Genomic DNA, 17,533 nt, shown 5'->3' on the forward strand with positions numbered 1-17,533 from the left:
AAACATTAACTATTTAAGGATTTAAATATCATTGACCCCAAAAGTAAGCTAGGCTAATACAGCTTCAATTAGGAGCAAAACACTGTAAAACACGCCGTGAGGAGCGTGAGCTCTTAATAAATTCGCAATTAAATACCATGCAACATCACTCTAGCGTATAACCGAAGTGACCGTCTCTATCAGATATTAGGCTACAGAAACTTTACTGTCATCGCTTGTTTGACTTGTTATAGCACAAGCAAGTTATAGAAGCCATATTTCTGCTAAACTCCAGCTCGGACGCGCGTCCCCGTGCAGCGCTGTGTGAGGAAATTGTGAAGCAGCGTGAACGCGCCAATCTCAACTCCAGACTCATTCTGGTCTTTCAGTCTCTTTTATCTCACACACCGTTTCCCTCCTCTTCGTCTCTCTTCAGCCTCATGTTCACACCACCGCCAAGCCGGAGCTGATTCCATTTTAAGCCGACACTGAGAGCCCGCTGCCGGGGTCCGGCGGTGTCCACACAGCGGTGCCAGGATGAAGTTTTGGGGACGATGTTTGGTTGGATTTTATATTTGTGCAGCGATGCTTTTCAAAGGTAGGTTTGTCGAAAAGTAAATACGTTTTTTCTTTTCTTTTAAGGCACTAACTTCAATGAGTACATGAGCCCGTTAGGTAAATGAAGACTATAATAAATGGATGATTTGGACGGAAAATCCCTATTAGGCGTGCAGGCGTTTAGCATGTTTTGAATCTTCTAAACGTTAGTGTATATAGGCCTTATCTGTTATTCCTAAAGGGAATAAAGAGCTTTTGTGTGGTCTTTGCTGGAAGGGCAAGTTGTTATTTTGTATTATAAACTAGGCTATTTAAATGAAAGGCAAAATGTAAACCTGAATTTGATTAGAGGCAATTAATGCTGCTTTGTTTTGATCACATCATGGTAAACAAAACAGAGTTTGCATGTTGGAATGACAGATATGGAACTTTTTAATAGTTCATTTTAAGTTATGAAGCCCAAAGAATCACTATGACTAAGTTTTATAGTCATCAAATGTTCTATTGAATAACACCAGCTTTTAAATTTTTAATGACAAATGTTAATTAGTTAAAAAACTCCATCTCTTTCTGGTCCATGGATGTACTTCAGTTTGGTCTTTTACAAATACACACTTATGCACCTTTGTAAAAATGTGATTTATTACTCTAATATGTGTAATATGTGTCTGTGCATTAATGTTTGATCATTTGTGTTCAATTACATGTGCATGCATGACTCTAATTCTCTCCTAAGCCCCATCCCATCATCATCATCATCATCATCATCATCATCATCATCATCATCATCATCATCTGTAACATCTGGGTTGTTTACTTACCAGTTTGCGACACAGCAGCTTTGCTGAAGATATACCTTCAAACCTGTGTGTGTGTGTGTGTGTGCGTGCATACAGTATGTGCATGTGTCCACCATGTGCAGACATCAAACCTGCCATCTTCCACTTTCTCACATCTCCATACCAATCTAGTCCGTGGTCATCTTGTTGGGAAGGAAAAGGGGAAGAATGGCTTTAATGACAGGGACTGAATGGAGAGATGAAGAGAATAGATTACACGCAAAGCCTTGACAGGAGGCCTCTATGTCTTTTATTGACAGTGTTGCTGTCTCATGGTGGGACAATGTGTCCTGGCTACACTGTCACAGTTGGGAAAAGACAAAGGCCTATATAAAGCTATACAAGTCATGTAATTTAGTACTGAGTCTAAATATTGTAGGTTTTTTTTCTCTTTCTTTCCCTCAAACAATTCACAAAAATCTGCCAACAAGGTGAGAAAGTTTCAGTCTTTTAAAGATAACTTTCTTTTAAAAAATTTGCGGCAGACACAATGGAAATGTAAACAATTAGCGCTACTTAGATACAGTAGATAGATTTCACCTTTATGTTCACTTCAAATGGCTACTAAAAGTCTAAAACTGACACCCCTTATATGTTTTCTTTTAACAGAATGTCATGGCGAGTCATGTTTGACTGTTGGCACGAGAAATGGCTTGCTCATGTGTCTTTGTGCATGGGGATTAAAGTACCAGCTAGCTGCTTGTAGGCCTAGTAATGTCACATTCACTGCACCATTGATAAGCAGCTTTAGTGTGTCAAGAGAAACACAATATCCAAAAGAGGCGAGATAGGACAATTTAGTGTCCTTGAAATAGAAACATGATTTTTGTGACAACCAAGGCTTCACGCAGCTATATAGATAGATGAGTAAATTAGACGTCGAAGTCAAAGTGGAAATTTTTCTTAGTTATACTAAATATAAAAGACTCAACAGACCCATATTCAGGTGCAGCAAAAATACAGTACATACACCCTCCAATTAATTTATTTTACTGACTCTCACTGGTAAGAGTGAAGTTGCCTGGCACAGATGCTGTAATAATATCTACTTGATTTCAATGCAACACCTCATATCTCTCGATGTCTTCCTTTGTCTATTTCATTTATTCTCTTTCCCTCTTGCAGAATCTTTCACAGCCTGCTTGCTACTTATTTTTTCCATAATCAGCAATACTTACCATTTCCCCAGACTCTATGCTCTTTAATCATGAAGTTTATGTTAATTGCACTTTTTATGCCAGCATTCATGTGTTAAGGTATTATACAGTAAGTGCTGCTGTGCATTCACTGACAATGCTAAAATGGTAGACAGGTTGTGCTGCCTTCAAGTTACTTCAAAAGTTAAAAACTGGAGCTGTATATGGCCACCCTAAACTTACATATATAAAAGTTCCTGATAACGTGGAGCTTTCTCCAGTTTTAGTTTTAGAAAGATATGCAAGGCATGGTAGATTCTGTTCAACATGGTGTAGAAGTACCAACGTGGTAGCCACGCACTCAGTGTTGCAACACAACGAAGGTCTTAGCTCCTGGATTAGGATTAAACATCCAGTGGTTTTAGAGCTCTGAGCCCTTGACCATAGATTATTAATCTCCTGTATGAATCCATCCATCCAAAACTCCAATAACACACAACACCATACGCCTGATCCCTGCTCACCACTGTGGATTGTCACATGTTGCTGGAAATGATGTGCTAATGGTTGGCTCTGTGGCTTTAAGCCCCCCAAAAAAAAGGGGGAAAAAAAAAAAAAAAAAAAAAAAAAAAAAAAAAAAAAAAAAAAAAAAAAAAACACACACACAAAAAAAAAAAAAACAAAAATTAATTGGGTTTAAAAAAAATATTAAAAAATTTTTTTAAAAATTTAATTTTTTGGAGTAAAATTTAAAAGTGGTTGTTTTTTATTATTTTACTATTTTTTTTTTTTTTTTTTTTTTTTTTTTTTTTTAACATCCCTTTACCCTTTATTATTACTGATTTTCTACATTAGTTCTTGATAATGGCATGCTACCCTTCTCTTGCCTTTTTGTCTAATGTAGTGGTTACAGTTTTCTTTTTAGATTTAAGCCTTTTTACAATATCTATATTGCCATCTGGAATTGTTTTGAACACAAAGCAGCACAACATGAACATAGCAAATGAAAACCTAAAGTGCACTCTAATTATAGGCTATATTAAAATGCAGAGAATAATTAAATACCATGTTTGATATATTGAAACTGTCCTGTATTAATATAATAGCCAACATGCATGTGCACCAATGCACCAAGAATTTAAATAAGCCAACTGACACTACAGCCCATATTGTTTTAATGAATGAAACTATACACATACCATATAGATGAACTGGATTTCCCTGTACCTTCACTTAATTTTCACCTCCCTCTAACCCAAATTTTATTTCTCACCCCTGCCCTTTCTTTGCATTCTGTCTCCCTCATTGTTGTGCCTCCTGTTATCAACTCTCATCATCTCTCATTTCTCTGACTCCCTCTCCATCTCTCCCCATCATTCTGTCTGTGTTGTTAGGCAATTATCTTGCCACCTTTTTTAAGATGCCAGTTTAAAGCTGCTGAACATCTGGATACTTTACTGCTGACCTCCCCTGACTCTTTCCCCTATCAAATAATTGATAGTGAAATAATGAGGTGCTAGATCATTACCAATGTAGTAGTGTCTTAAATTGAAATTGATACACACTTAGTTTTAGAGGCAAAACTGTGTGTCAGCACACACACCTGTGTGAATGCAAACACATACAAATCCATACACAACAACAGTGGAGTCAATACAAGTATCCTCTTAGGATTTAAAGGACACATATTTCTCAAAAGCACTCTCTCTCACACACACACACACACACACTCACACTCTCACTCACTCACTCACTCACACACACACACACACACACACACACACACACACACACACACACACACACACACTCACTCACTCACACACACACACACACACACACACACACACACACACACACACACACACACACACACACACACACACACACACAAACACACAATTTGTTGCAGCCCACCAAACATTATAGTCTCTGAGTCCCATTATTTCTTCACCTTGGGGTGTTTTTCTTACAGACAGTTAAATGACCGTTTTCAAGGTCTTTGCCGTAATCTGAAGGTGAGATGGATGGTCTCAGTTACCGTGGACACCTATTTATAGGTTTGAAAAAGGAAGTGTCAGAATATGCACATACTATATTCTAGAGTGACTGCTGCATGACTACCATTTGTACAACATGGCATCATGACTTTGCGTAAATATATACAGTTTCATAAAGCCAAATGGCGTGTTATTTTACGCCATTTTCGGCTATCCACGTGTATGATACACGCTGGAAACAGCTGATGTAAACAGACCCACCACGTGGCCTCGCCACGTTAGCGGTCTCCGCGAACGCGAACGATACTATCGCGAGAACAACGTCCCGCGCGCGGCAAAAAAAAAAATGGTTGAGTTTAGGAAAAGAACACAGGGAAAGGCTTTAGTAACAAAACAGTGACAAAAACACGGAAAATAACGACTAAAACACGCTTACGACAACAACAAATGGTTGGGTTTAGGAAAGAAACATTGGGTAAGGCTTATTAAAAACAAAAAATTAAAAACAAAAAACGGCCAAGAACCCAGCTCTCCCAGGTGAAAGTCCTGTGTTTTACCCATCTGCCACCCCAACCTACCTCCTAACCTAATCCCTCGTTCCTTTATACCACTCGCTACGGCGGAAATGGACTCGCAATATAGGCCAATGGCGGCCGATTTGCGTTGATATACACGCAAAAATGCGATTATGCGACGTCATAACACGCAAAAACGGAATACAAATTGGCGTGTCATACATACGCCAATTCATGAGATCAGTCTGCATTTGTATCAAACATTCCTGATTTCTGCAAGACGCATTACCGATCATGTCATTCTGGCCAGTGAAATTTCAGCAATGGCAGTATGTGATAGCGTATCCACGTTTTATTTGCTGTTATATAATTAAGTAAAAAATCCCAATGGAATGAAGACCAAATTAAATTACGTTTCATTTTTATCATTCGCCCACTGTCTTTTCAAAAAGACTTGACTTCAAACAAACAGCATGTTGCTACCCTAAGCTAATAACTCTTGTTCTAGTGTGTGTATATTGCTCCAGCTTCGCGGTGTTACAGTTTTTTTCGATTGCTAAATGACTGAACTAACATGTGCAAAACTCCAACTACAGACTGCACAGCAGCAGTTCATGTGGACCAAACTCTAGTTCGTTTCTCATTGCTTGAACACAGTTTTCAAAACTCTACACACTTATCCCATGACTTTAACCACAACGTGCACAACACTGTGGATTTACAGCACTTTGCTAACACACTGCTGTCAAAACTGTTAACCACACATTCAAAACAGAATAGATTTCAGTCTGGTCCCTATCAAACACTGCTGATTGGAATTTTAGCTGAACGCCTAAGCAGGTGTATTGTTTTAGACTAGTTAGTGAACATATACGGTATTTATATAGAGCTATATAAGCTCAGAAAGCCTTTTTTTTGTATACAAACACCAAATAAGAATGAAACAATTATACAGTGTACTGTTTGATAGAAACAGGTAAAAGATACCAATATGTCCAGGTAAGATGTCTGAGGTTATATACACAGCTATATAAAAATTGAAGTGAAAAACACTATATCTTTACAATGGTAAAATTGTGTTCTTACTGTTTTTCAGAAAGTAATTGAGGTGAAAGCAATGGAAACACCACATTCATTTTTATTTAGAGATGATGCAGACATCCAATGTGATGAAGAAAACTTGCCGAATGATGCTGGAGAGAGGCATGAGTAGTCACACTATTCTTTGTTACTGTTATGTACCTTTAGTTTTTACCAGTAATTCCTTAAATTACTAGAGACAAAATACTATATTGAAGCAAACTGCTGATCATTCCTTCTTGTTTACCTTACGTGAAAATCTATATCTTTTCTTTAAAGATATTGTTGAGTAGTGTGAAGTCACTCAAATTGTTCAAACTGTAAAGATGAGAAAGTTTTTAATTTCTGTATTGGTGTTTGATGCTAGTGTTTTTACTATGTGTGTTCTGAGTGACTGTGTGTGTTATCTCAGTGAGGACTGTGCATAGTGTTAAGTGTTGTGTTGCTTGGAATGAGTTTTGCTGGTGATGTGAACTGTTTAGCTCAGGTGACTGTTGGTAGTGCAGACTGTGGTTTGAGTTTTGCACATGTGAATCCAGTTGTGCCCACTGTCGTTTAGCAATAGAAAAAAAAATAATTCTGTAGATGTTTTTGAAAATGTTTTTTTTTGCAAAAAAAAATTTTTTTGTGTGGTTTTAATCATATCACACACGATATTTGCATCAGAATGGCTGTAGATGTGTGGCATTTGTCGTAGTGTTGACCGTCCAGGCCCTCGGGGAGCAGCGGTCTGTCAGCGGTTTCTTTGTGCAGCCCTATTCTTCCTCCAGGTTCCTCTGTCCAAGAGCATTCTGGAATCAGAGCCCTGTTATGTTCCAGACCAGATAATAGACTTGGCTCTTTACATACATTTTTGAAATTTAGCAAGCATGTTTACTACAACATGAAACAAGATTTCTCTAAATAATGAGGGGTTTGTTTCACAATAGTGTGGTTTCAAGTTTAGTCCTGGGACAAGCCTCAAAAGAAGGAACTTGCTGAAAGTATGTAAATTAATGTTGAGTCCCGACCCTTTTGTTACCACAGCTCTGTTATCGCTGTTTATACATCATTGGGAACCTCAGGGGCCACTCGTGGCCCCATGTTTATCCTGTCTACAGAGTCTTTCTAGCAGGCAAGATTGTTGGTATGAAAAGCAGTGGCTGAAGCCACTTACATTTGAGCTGTAGAAAAAACACACAAGACATCTGTAGTGTCACCTTTTGAAACCTGGAGTAAGCAGCAAAAAGCATACTGTAGCTGTGATAGTCTGAGACACCTGCTAATAAAGCAAACATACCAACAATAAATATGCTCTCCTGGACACTGTGGTCTTTCTAAGTGGCAGTTGAGGGATAGTAACACAAAGAAGGAATTTCTTCCTAAAAAGCCTTTGGTACCCACTTCATTTTTTTCTAATTGAAACTGCTGAAGCCCCATATTGTTTAGTGGTTCCTAATCATTTACTTTAAGACATGTATCTCTATAAGAAGTTGTGTGCGTGCATGTGTGAGACTGGGTCCCTGTCGCCTGTTTTTTGTGTTTGGAAGCCTCATCTGAATGCATTGACCCAGTAAAAAATATTCCGATGGGACAGAATCGTCTAGCTGAATTTCTCAGTATGTTAACGTGTGTGTGTGTGTGTGTGTGTGTGTGTGTGTGTGTGTGTGTGTGTGTGTGTGTGTGTGTGTGTGTGTGTGTGTGTGTGTGTGTGTGTGTGTGTGTGTGTGTGTGTGTGTGTGTGTGTGAGTATGTGATGGAGAGAGCGTGAGTGAGAAAATAATTATGTCCTGCAGTGTATTTGCGCGGTTCTTGTATTTTCAGATGCCACCTCGAACAAAAACCTATATTTTTAACAGTCACCTGTTTATTTGGCATCTTTTGCCCTGTACCTTAAGGGACCGTGGCTGTTAAATCCCCACCATTTGTTTGCTGATGATGCTAACTAACTGGTGACAGCACTGATTATGACCAAGAAATAATTTCCAGCTTTTTGTTCATTTCCTCACAACCTAATCAGCTCTAGAATGCGCTCATTCATTGCAAATAAGAACAACAATGCTGAAAGCAGAAACAAGTCAATTCAGGACGGGGCAGAAAGACTGAAAATGAGGAATAGAGAAAACAAGAGAGAGGCATATAGAGAGGGGGATCAAAAAAGGGGATATCACAAGATTTGAAAAGGCTTGTAAAGGGATAAAGCCACTGATAGAGGAAGAGAGGTGCAGTCAAAATATAGAAGAATGACAACTTACAGTGGAATAGCAAAGGAGTGTAATATTGCAAAGTTGGAGTGGCTTTTATAGGAGAAGGAAAGAAGGTGTATATAATTGGGATTAGAGGTGGAAAGCTTGAGAGGGATGGATGGAAAGAATGTGCTTCAGATTTTCCCCTTTTATAGAGTTATTAACATTTGCATATTACTAAAAACTGTGTTAAATCCCACCATCTCACTGTATTGTGTAGCCTATGTATGTATATACACAAATCTCTCTCCAGCTAACAATCAATAACATTCACTATCTAACAAAATCATTACATTATTTGTGGCTGTAAAATCTACTTTGACATAGATTAGACCAGGCGTGTCGGACGCTCCCAGATTCGTCAAGTATTGCCTATCGTCGAATTGGGGGGGGGGGGGGGAGCTGACTACAGTGATGAAATATTCAATTAAATATTCAGCTGTGATAAGGTTGTGTGTAAAGCTCCTTTTGAATGAAAACATGCAACCGATTAAGACACAGACATAAAAACAGTAGCTTTTTATTGTATAAGTGTTGCAGGGTTGTAGAAGATTAACTGAAAGTGGTTTGGAGCGCACAGAGCAAAAGTCTGCTTTCCTGAAGCACGCTTTATACTTCTTTTACAATCCTCTTGTCATAATGTTTTTCTTCCGGGAAAGTTGCCTCATTGCATATTACACCGTGGCTCGCTGGTCTGGTGTGCGCTGGATCCCGGCTGTGCTCCTGTATCGGGCGGTGGCACACAACTAGCATCTTATTTTGGTTCATTTTTCTATTTCACATTGCACCCACACTTTAGATTTTCTTTTCCCAGACATTTTCAGTTAAAGATTTAAATCCCTGCCACCAAGATGCTCCTCTATCAGTCACGGATCATGGAAAGTGAAACTTAAATCTTTCATTGGGGCGGTTGGATTTATTCACGCACTTTGAAAAGATTTATTAAAAGCTTTTTTCTTTTCACATTTTTATTTACAGCATTAGCCTATATGTTGATGTTTATATCATAACATGCTGTATACAGATCTGTTGACAGATCTGAATTAAACCGGTTTGAGTCGTGATTCACTTGGATCTTTAACCCGACTCTTAAAATTAACTCACGAGTCGCGAGTCTTTAGTATCATTAACTCGGATCAGTTGAGTCCTACTACAATTCAATCTAAAATACAGCGGCACACACAAACCTCTTGCAACATTAGCTACTACTAGTCCTAGCCATCTTAGCTGCCAAAAGCTTTATAATTTACAATTTCGTAGGCAACAACTAGCACGCAGACCACTCGAGAACTCACGAGCCCTCGGCGACCCACGAGTCCTCGATGACCTGCGAGCTCCCGTGCCAGTCAGTCAGTCAGTCAGTCAGTCAGTCAGTCAGTCAGTCAGTCGCGCGAATCAGCCGGCTGCGTTTCCATGAGTGGATCATTCTGTATCAGATGAGCAAATGAACTTCACTCGAGCTCAGCTTCTTTCACTTCTGAAATAACATACAATGTTCTGCACTAGGGGTGTCACGATTCTCTAAATCCTCGATTCAATTACATTTTCGATTCTAAGGTCGATTTTTACTAGCATCTGCAGTTGCCATGCTATCTTTTGACTAAACTAAACTTTTTTTTTCTTTAGATTAATTTTTGGGGCATTTTCAGCCTTTATTTTTAACAGGACAGCTGAAGACACAAAAGGAGAGAGAGAGGGGGGAATGACAGCAAAGGGCACCAGGTCAGAGTTGAACCCGGGCCCGCTGCGTCAAGGAGTAAACCTCTGTATAGGGGCGCCCGGCCTACCAACTAAGCTATCCGGGCTTTGAAAACGGCTTTTAACTCAAGGGTTCACCTAAAAGCTTTTTTGGGAGCTTTCAAATGCACCTCACTGTCTTCCTCTGTGTGTTGAGTTTACTCTGTTGTCTTCTTAATTGAAGCCCCACTTACTACAGGTAGCTTCTGGAGCTTTAATCTTTTGTTGAAGACTGAGATGCAGTTGACAACTGTGGAAAAAGCAAGAAAGTTGACCATGAGAATAATCGGAATGGGATTAACATTTCACGCTTAGTGAATTTAACATTTTAAGCGTGCAATATGAAGCATGAAAGCATCTGGATAACATGACATCAACAAACGTGTGTCTGAAATTAGATTTTCCTCTTACCTAGAACACACTATGGAAATGTTTCCTTTTAGCTAATGCTAAGCAAGATTATTTTTAATTTATATTCATGGCTGCAGTTGGCTCATTCTGACTTAGTGCATTGTTGTCAATATTTTCAACTTTTCAAATTCTTAATGTGTTCCTTCTAATCCTACAAAATAGTGGTTGTCATTCCAAAACACCCACATCATTATTTCTGTCTTTAGTATTCTTAATGGCTCTAAAACTTTACATAAGGGGCTGGAGCCTCTCCCAGTTTGGACTGATTGAAAGGCAGGGGGACACATTTTGGACATGGTGTCTCAACCCCACAGTGCACAAAGCCAAATCCATAAAGATACACACATTTACATCGCTACGTGTCTTACATTTTTCATTTCCTCTCGGTTTTTTTTCATAATAATTTGCGAGCTCTCGCGTCCAATATTCTTCTAATAAATGTTGATGTCGAGGAAACACACTCAAAAAGAAAATTGGCTTGGTCTCACAGGAGACCTCGTGAATGTGTGAAATGTATTAATATTTTGTGGGGTTATGCCGAGCTGACATAAAATGTCCCCTTGGGTGCTAATGCCCTCGGGGTCCCTGAGGTGCCCAGAAGCAGTGTGGCTCTGCTTATTAAACTAGAAGTAATTTTATATGAAGACAGGCTGGAGCTCAGGGGCAGCATCAGTGTGCTAGATGGGTGAGGTTAGGTTAACATGAACAATGTCAAAAAGAAGTGTTATTTCTTTGTATGGGATGTTTGTCAAAGTTAAAATCAGCACAGAGATGAACAAAGGTAGCAATAAATTCTAAGTGTATGTGTAGTAAAGGCACTTTATTGTCACATACACATACATGTAGCGAAATTCATTCTCTGCATTTAACCCATCCCTCAAGGGAGCAGTGGGCAGCCATTTACAGCGCCCGGGGACCAACTCCAGATCTGAGCCAGTGCCTTGATCAAGGGCACTGACTAACCTAGTACATGTTTTTTTTTTGATGGTGGCAAACTCATGCAAACATGGGGAGAACATACAAACTCCACACAGAAAGGCCTGGAACTACCTGGATTCGAACCCAGAACCTTCTTGCTGTGAGTGCGTGTGTGTGTGTGCGCGCTGTGTGTGTGTGTGTGTGTGTGTGTGTGTGTGTCTCATGTAAGACATAACAAAAGGAAATTACATTAGAAAACACATACTTACGTAGACTTTTAAAAAAATATATATAACAATTGTGTCTGGTTCAGAAATATATATATTTTTTAAACCTAACCATTTGAACATGTACTATCTGCAATAATGTGATTTAATGTCATTTGCACTGACCTCTGGCATGATTCTGTTAGGAAGTATCAATTCTAGCGATGCACCGATTGACCGGCTAGTGACCGAAATTGACCGATTTTCACGTCAATCGGCCATGACCGGTGACCTGCCGGTCAGTCTGACATATGCCGATTTTATGCCGGTCAAATTCACTCGGGCGCCGCATGATTTACATTGCGCAACATCAGCACCACACGTGCACATGCAGGGTTTCCGCTATATGCATGTAGCAGGGCGCACTGCCGCTCAATCAGCTGTTTATGAAATGTCATAAAGTCGTAATTATACACGGCTCTGCAGAGCTGTCTGCTCTACTGATCTCAGGCGAAAGGTGAAAATGAAAACCGCACTCACACGGGTCCCGTGAAATATGACGGAAAATAGCGTTTGGCACCCTGACTTTGATGAATTTACTGTTTATCAGACCCCAGATGAGACAAGAAGCTAACATTAGCGAACGCTGTGGTCCCTCTGCCTCTGACGCCAAAAAAAAAGACTCTGTATTGTTACTGTTTAAAACGCTTTCCAGGTTAGTGGGGATGCCTACCGCTCAAAACCAACATTAAAAATGTAGTAATCTTCCCTCAGTGTTTAGTTTTGTTGCTAAACTGTGTGTAAAATGAGCGGTGACGTTAAATGATCTGTTTCAGGTAACGGCACACTAGGGTACCGTCTAATTGCTGGATTGTTCCGAGATAACCGTCGGTAGCTAACGTTAGCAGATAAGCCTATTTAAAGCAACGGTTGTGTTTATATTTATGCACAATGACACCAAGCAAACTTGCTAAAAAAGGAACTACACGCTGTTTTCAGGTAACATTACTGTTGACGTTCAAACAGGCCTGTGTGTGTGTTTTGAGAAATATCTTTAAACTGCAAGGCTATATTTGTTTTATTTTTATTTGTTATTTATATATTATTTTATTGCCATACCTGTTTTCATACATACAGAAGTTAAGTTTGCTAAATATATCACATTTATTTAGTTGGATATGAAAAGAAGGAAATTGTTCTTCCATAACATTGCACTTTAGATGTGTGTGAATTTCCCACACCAGGAGTAATTTATATAGTTCTATTTTATAGCGATCGATTATCTATTCAAAAAATGTTCTATGTTCTATGCAAAATGTAAAATTTTCTATTAAAGAAAAGATAGAAAGTAAATATTTGTGTGTGCTGTAAAGTGGTTAGAAAAAATGAAATCGGAATCGGCTAAAATCGGTATCGGCTGGTCAAACTCAATGAAAAATCGGAATCGGCCGAGAAAATTGTAATCGGTGCATCTCTAATCAATTCCAAACCCCATTAATTGGAGAAATGCTGTGATCACTCATAGTTGATACACTTATGGCAACGCTGCCGGTGTCCTCCATCTCATGTGCTATATGTTTTGTATTTTTGATTGAACTATGATTAATGTGTTCATCAATGGGGAATTCATTCTTTCCATTTTCAATAAATTTAACTATATAACAGTTTGCTAAAAATATTTTTAATTCCTTGATATCTTTGACTTAAGTAAGACTTCAATAAATATTGACTATTTCTTTCAAAACTGTATTTTCACTCAATGCACTGATAATGAATTGGCTCTTAACTGGGACAGAATGACTGAGCAATGTGGTTCCTCCACAGTGATGAAAAAAGTGAAAACACTTTTACAGTAGTGGTTGTATTCAAAGAGCACATTTTTTACCTTTTCTTTAGGGAACAGGAAAAACAATAAGATAGTATTACGGTTTGTTTGTGTGTGTGCATGATGGACTAAAAAGGTAGGGCTGGGTATCAAACATTTTCGACCGATACCAATACCATGACTTTGATACCGATTCTTAAACAATACTCGATACCAATTTTATAAAACAAAAAGAAATAACAAAATTACGGCATAAACATTTTATAAATTTTTCAGCTCCTACTACGTGAGCCCTGTCTCTGTGTGTAACGTAGAGTTTTTCCTGTGTGTTTCTACAATATGTAACATTAGACAGCCAATCACAGACATTATTAAATCTTGGTAGAAGCATGCTGCATGCTTATTGGCTCACTGACGTTGATGAGATTTACTCCTTAAGTATTGAAAGTGGCTATTGAATGACAAGGCATTTTTCGATACTCAATACTATAGAGGCAATTTGGTCGGTGCCTAAAAGTATTGAATTTGGTACCCAGCCCTACTATAAGGTCAAACCGACTACAGTAAATTGACATCTAATATAAAGACTAAAGATAAAGGAAGGAACTAACCTGACTCCGCCAGATGGATTGCTTCGCATTTGCTCGGCATATCCATCTGGGAACTTTCCGTTGGAGAACTTTTGGGAAGGGGCGAAAATACTGGTTAGCTGATTGGATGAACCATCTGTCTATCACCTATGTTGGTGATAGACGGGCCAAATCAACCAATCAGATCCACGAAGCGTATGAAAATACAACCACAAGCCCGCCCCTGCTGCTGCAGGCAAAGCATAGCTCGTTAGCTCCTGCAAGCAAGCAACATGTCGGTAAAGGATATTTGCCGTTTGTGTAATGAGAATTTAGGAATAAAAGGCCCCATTTCAGGTTCCTGGACCATATTCCAAAAGAAGGATCCAAGAGAAAAAAAGCATTAGCGAGCGGCTAACAGAATTAGGTGTACCGCTGTCTGAAAATACTGGTTAGCTGATTGGATAAACCATCTGTCTATCACCACCTAACCCACCTCAAAACCAACGCTGATTGGCCCGGTCGTTTGGCTAACGGCTCCAAATTTTCTCTATCTCAAGATGCCAGACTGATCTGCGAGTGGAAAACTGGAGCTCGCGAGATCAGGACGGTCTCACGAGGCTAGGAAGGAACACCTCTTCAACCTCAACCTTATCGTGCTCTAAAAGTCAAGGATGGTGAACAGGGAGATCAACAAAAAGGGTGCTGAACAAACGACAAATCTTCCAGCTCCCTTTACCTCTTCTATCCCCCACTCTGATTCCTTCCCTCTGCTGGAGTTTGTTTGATGAGGCCTCTCGCTGGGTTTGGAAAATGATGTCTTCCTGCCAGCTTCTCATATCAGCTTCATTAGTGAGATGATTAAAAAAAAATAAGGAAAGGAAAACAAGAAGAATAAAAAAAAGAAAACATCTAATGGGTGTATCCCTTCATCCCTGGCGTATACTGCACATTTGTTTGCAAAATAAAGTTGCCACAGTGGGTTATTGTATTTGATTATTTAATTCCTTCCAAACACAGTTTTATGAGACATGCAGCAATGGAGACTGAGCTTTATATTCTTCTTCTGACTTTATTAGTTTTGTTATGTTTGTTTGGACCTCAGTTCACAATTTACAGTAATAAAACACAGGAGAGACACAGAAGGGAGGTTTGTAGGATAGCAGCTGTAGATGAGGCGGTAGTTAAATTTGAGTGCACGTGTGTATGCAAATTACATTGTGCATAGATGGACCGATTTATGACAGTGGTGCTGTGTATGGATTTATTGAGATTGTGTTTTTGTCTTTGCAGAAGCCATCAGCCATTAGAACACTTGCCTGGGTGTCCAAAACAACATGTGTCTCTATCCGTGTCTGTGAGTGTGCAAGTATTTTGAATGTGTGTCTGAAGGAAGGCCATGGCTCCGTCTATCCAACCTTTACATAAGGTACTGGGAGATGGACAGACGAATGCATAGATAGAGAGGATACATTAAAACAGATCTGTGTCACTGATCTGTGTCACATATAAAGGACAGAAAAACTGATTTTACTTGCGGTGTGAACACATTAAGCAAATTACTTGTTAATATGAATAATCTTTTTCACCATGATGTGTGTGCGCGTGGGTGTTTGTGTGTTTCTGTCTCCCTTTTATTTCGGGACAAATGGGCAGTGCAAAATGTGTGTGGAAGGTGAGGTAAAGAGGATCAATAATGGTGATGAGAGTCGGCCAACAAACACATCATTTTAATCACACTGGACCTTAAGACCACACCAATCTACAGCCCTGCCACTCTGTGTGTGTTACAGTGTGTGTGTGTGTGTGTGTGTGTGTGTGTGTGTGTGTGTGTGTGTGTGTGTGTTACAGTTTGTGGATGTATATGCCAGTCAGCACATGTGTATATTTACAGTATTCATTATTCATCAAAACTTTCAGCTCAACAGACCTTCCTCTTATATATTTTTCATATCAATGGCAAGTTTACAGAAGGTACTGTAGGAATCTGGGACATCTTGGGGCAATCTGAATAGACTGAATAGGTAAAGTATATGGCAGCACATTTGAAACTCCATCAGGTAAATTATAATCTGGCTGCAGGCTGGTGCCAGCAAAAGAAGGGTAAAAGGTTATGAATGTCATTAAGGATACTTTCTGGATTGGAATTCAGGCTCAGTACACAAGAATGTGTTCCAGAGTACAATTTGCAGGAAATGTATAGCCCAAGCCAAAACACTAACAGCACTTTTTTTTTAAACCTGCCCTGGAACGTCATTAATCCAGCAAGAGATTTACTGTTTAAAATGCAAATAAAAACACTGCACCCCGTATGTCTGTAAGTCGAGATGTGACCTTCAGAAACTGTAGTGAATGGAGGGGTGTACCTTCAACTCTGAAATATGAGGTAACTGCTGGTGGTTATGTGTGACAAAATGATGTCTAAAATCCACTTACTAGTTTTATCGGATTAAGGACCTTGGAGCTGAGTTTGTCACACAAACTGTTACCTAAGGTCAATAATGAACTTCCATGTTCAAATGTTGGTGATTAGTTTTGAACAACATTTAGTGCATTAGTACAGGTGATGCTTTGTATTCAAAACAATCATCAGACAAATTATGTTTCCTCTTGTTTCTTTTGTTTTACCCAGGATCCCTGCAGGGAGAACACCAGAGGAGGCTGTACAAAGAGCTGCTGGCTAACTACAACCGACTGGAGAGACCTGTGGTCAATGACTCAGCAGCCATCCTGGTGGAGCTGGGCCTCACACTGCTGCAGATCATAGACGTGGTGAGGGAGACAGCATTCACTTATATTCTTTATGTGTGCGTGTGTGTGTGTGTGTGTGTGTGTGTGTGTGTGTGTGTGTGTGTGTGTGTGTGTGTGTGTGTGTGTGTGTGTGGCATGGTGTTTAGTTAGTGTAGAATGTAGGAAGTGTGGTAAAATATGAAGTTTTGTTGTTTAAAGGCAGGGTTGGTAATGTTGTAAAGGTAGTCTAATTTGAAAGTAGCATCTCCTCAGGGCTCCATCTAACCCCTCCCCCTGCCCTCGGGGCTCCGACCCACACATCGCTACTTCAGAGCAGAGAAGGGTCCGCAATTTCACTTCATGTCTCATTCGTCGGTAAGCAAACACCTAATGTTATCATACCAAATTTTTTTTTTAAACCAAAGTTTAAAACAAACATGAGTACTGACTACTACGACGCACATTGAGCTCAGGCTCGTACACAGGATGGGTAGAGTAAGCGCAGGCAGTGATTGGTGGCCCATTAGTTATTTATTGCTGTCAGGGTGTAAAGACCATTTCAAACAATATGTAAAAAAGTGTATATTGGAAATAGTTACCAACCCTAACTTTAATGGAGGTTGAAGTAGAATTGTACCACCGTACTGGTGACTTGCATCGTTTACATTTGAAAACATAATAATTCTGGCTACACCCAAACTGTATGTCTTAATTTCTCTTTTAACACCAATGTTTTATTGTTTTTAAATCTTTTTTCATCGAGGGAAAGGTGGCTGAGCATAGTTGTTTTTTTGTTGCACAAACT

At 39.3% G+C, this 17,533-nt stretch overlaps 1 protein-coding gene across 1 annotated transcript in view; it reads left to right on the forward strand.

The window, feature by feature from the left end:
* Nucleotides 1-252: 252 nt before the first annotated feature.
* Nucleotides 253-17,533, forward strand: part of LOC120566695 (neuronal acetylcholine receptor subunit alpha-7-like) — a 43,108-nt gene continuing 25,827 nt past the window's right edge. Inside the window, exons 1-2 of the mRNA XM_039813283.1 lie at nucleotides 253-577; nucleotides 16,631-16,770. Coding sequence (XP_039669217.1) covers nucleotides 517-577; nucleotides 16,631-16,770 — 201 coding nt within the window. The 5' untranslated portion in view covers nucleotides 253-516. The remainder of the gene's footprint in view (nucleotides 578-16,630; nucleotides 16,771-17,533) is intronic.

The sequence above is a fragment of the Perca fluviatilis genome, chromosome 10 (assembly GCF_010015445.1).
Source record: "Perca fluviatilis chromosome 10, GENO_Pfluv_1.0, whole genome shotgun sequence".
NCBI classification, from domain to species: Eukaryota; Metazoa; Chordata; class Actinopteri; order Perciformes; family Percidae; genus Perca; species Perca fluviatilis.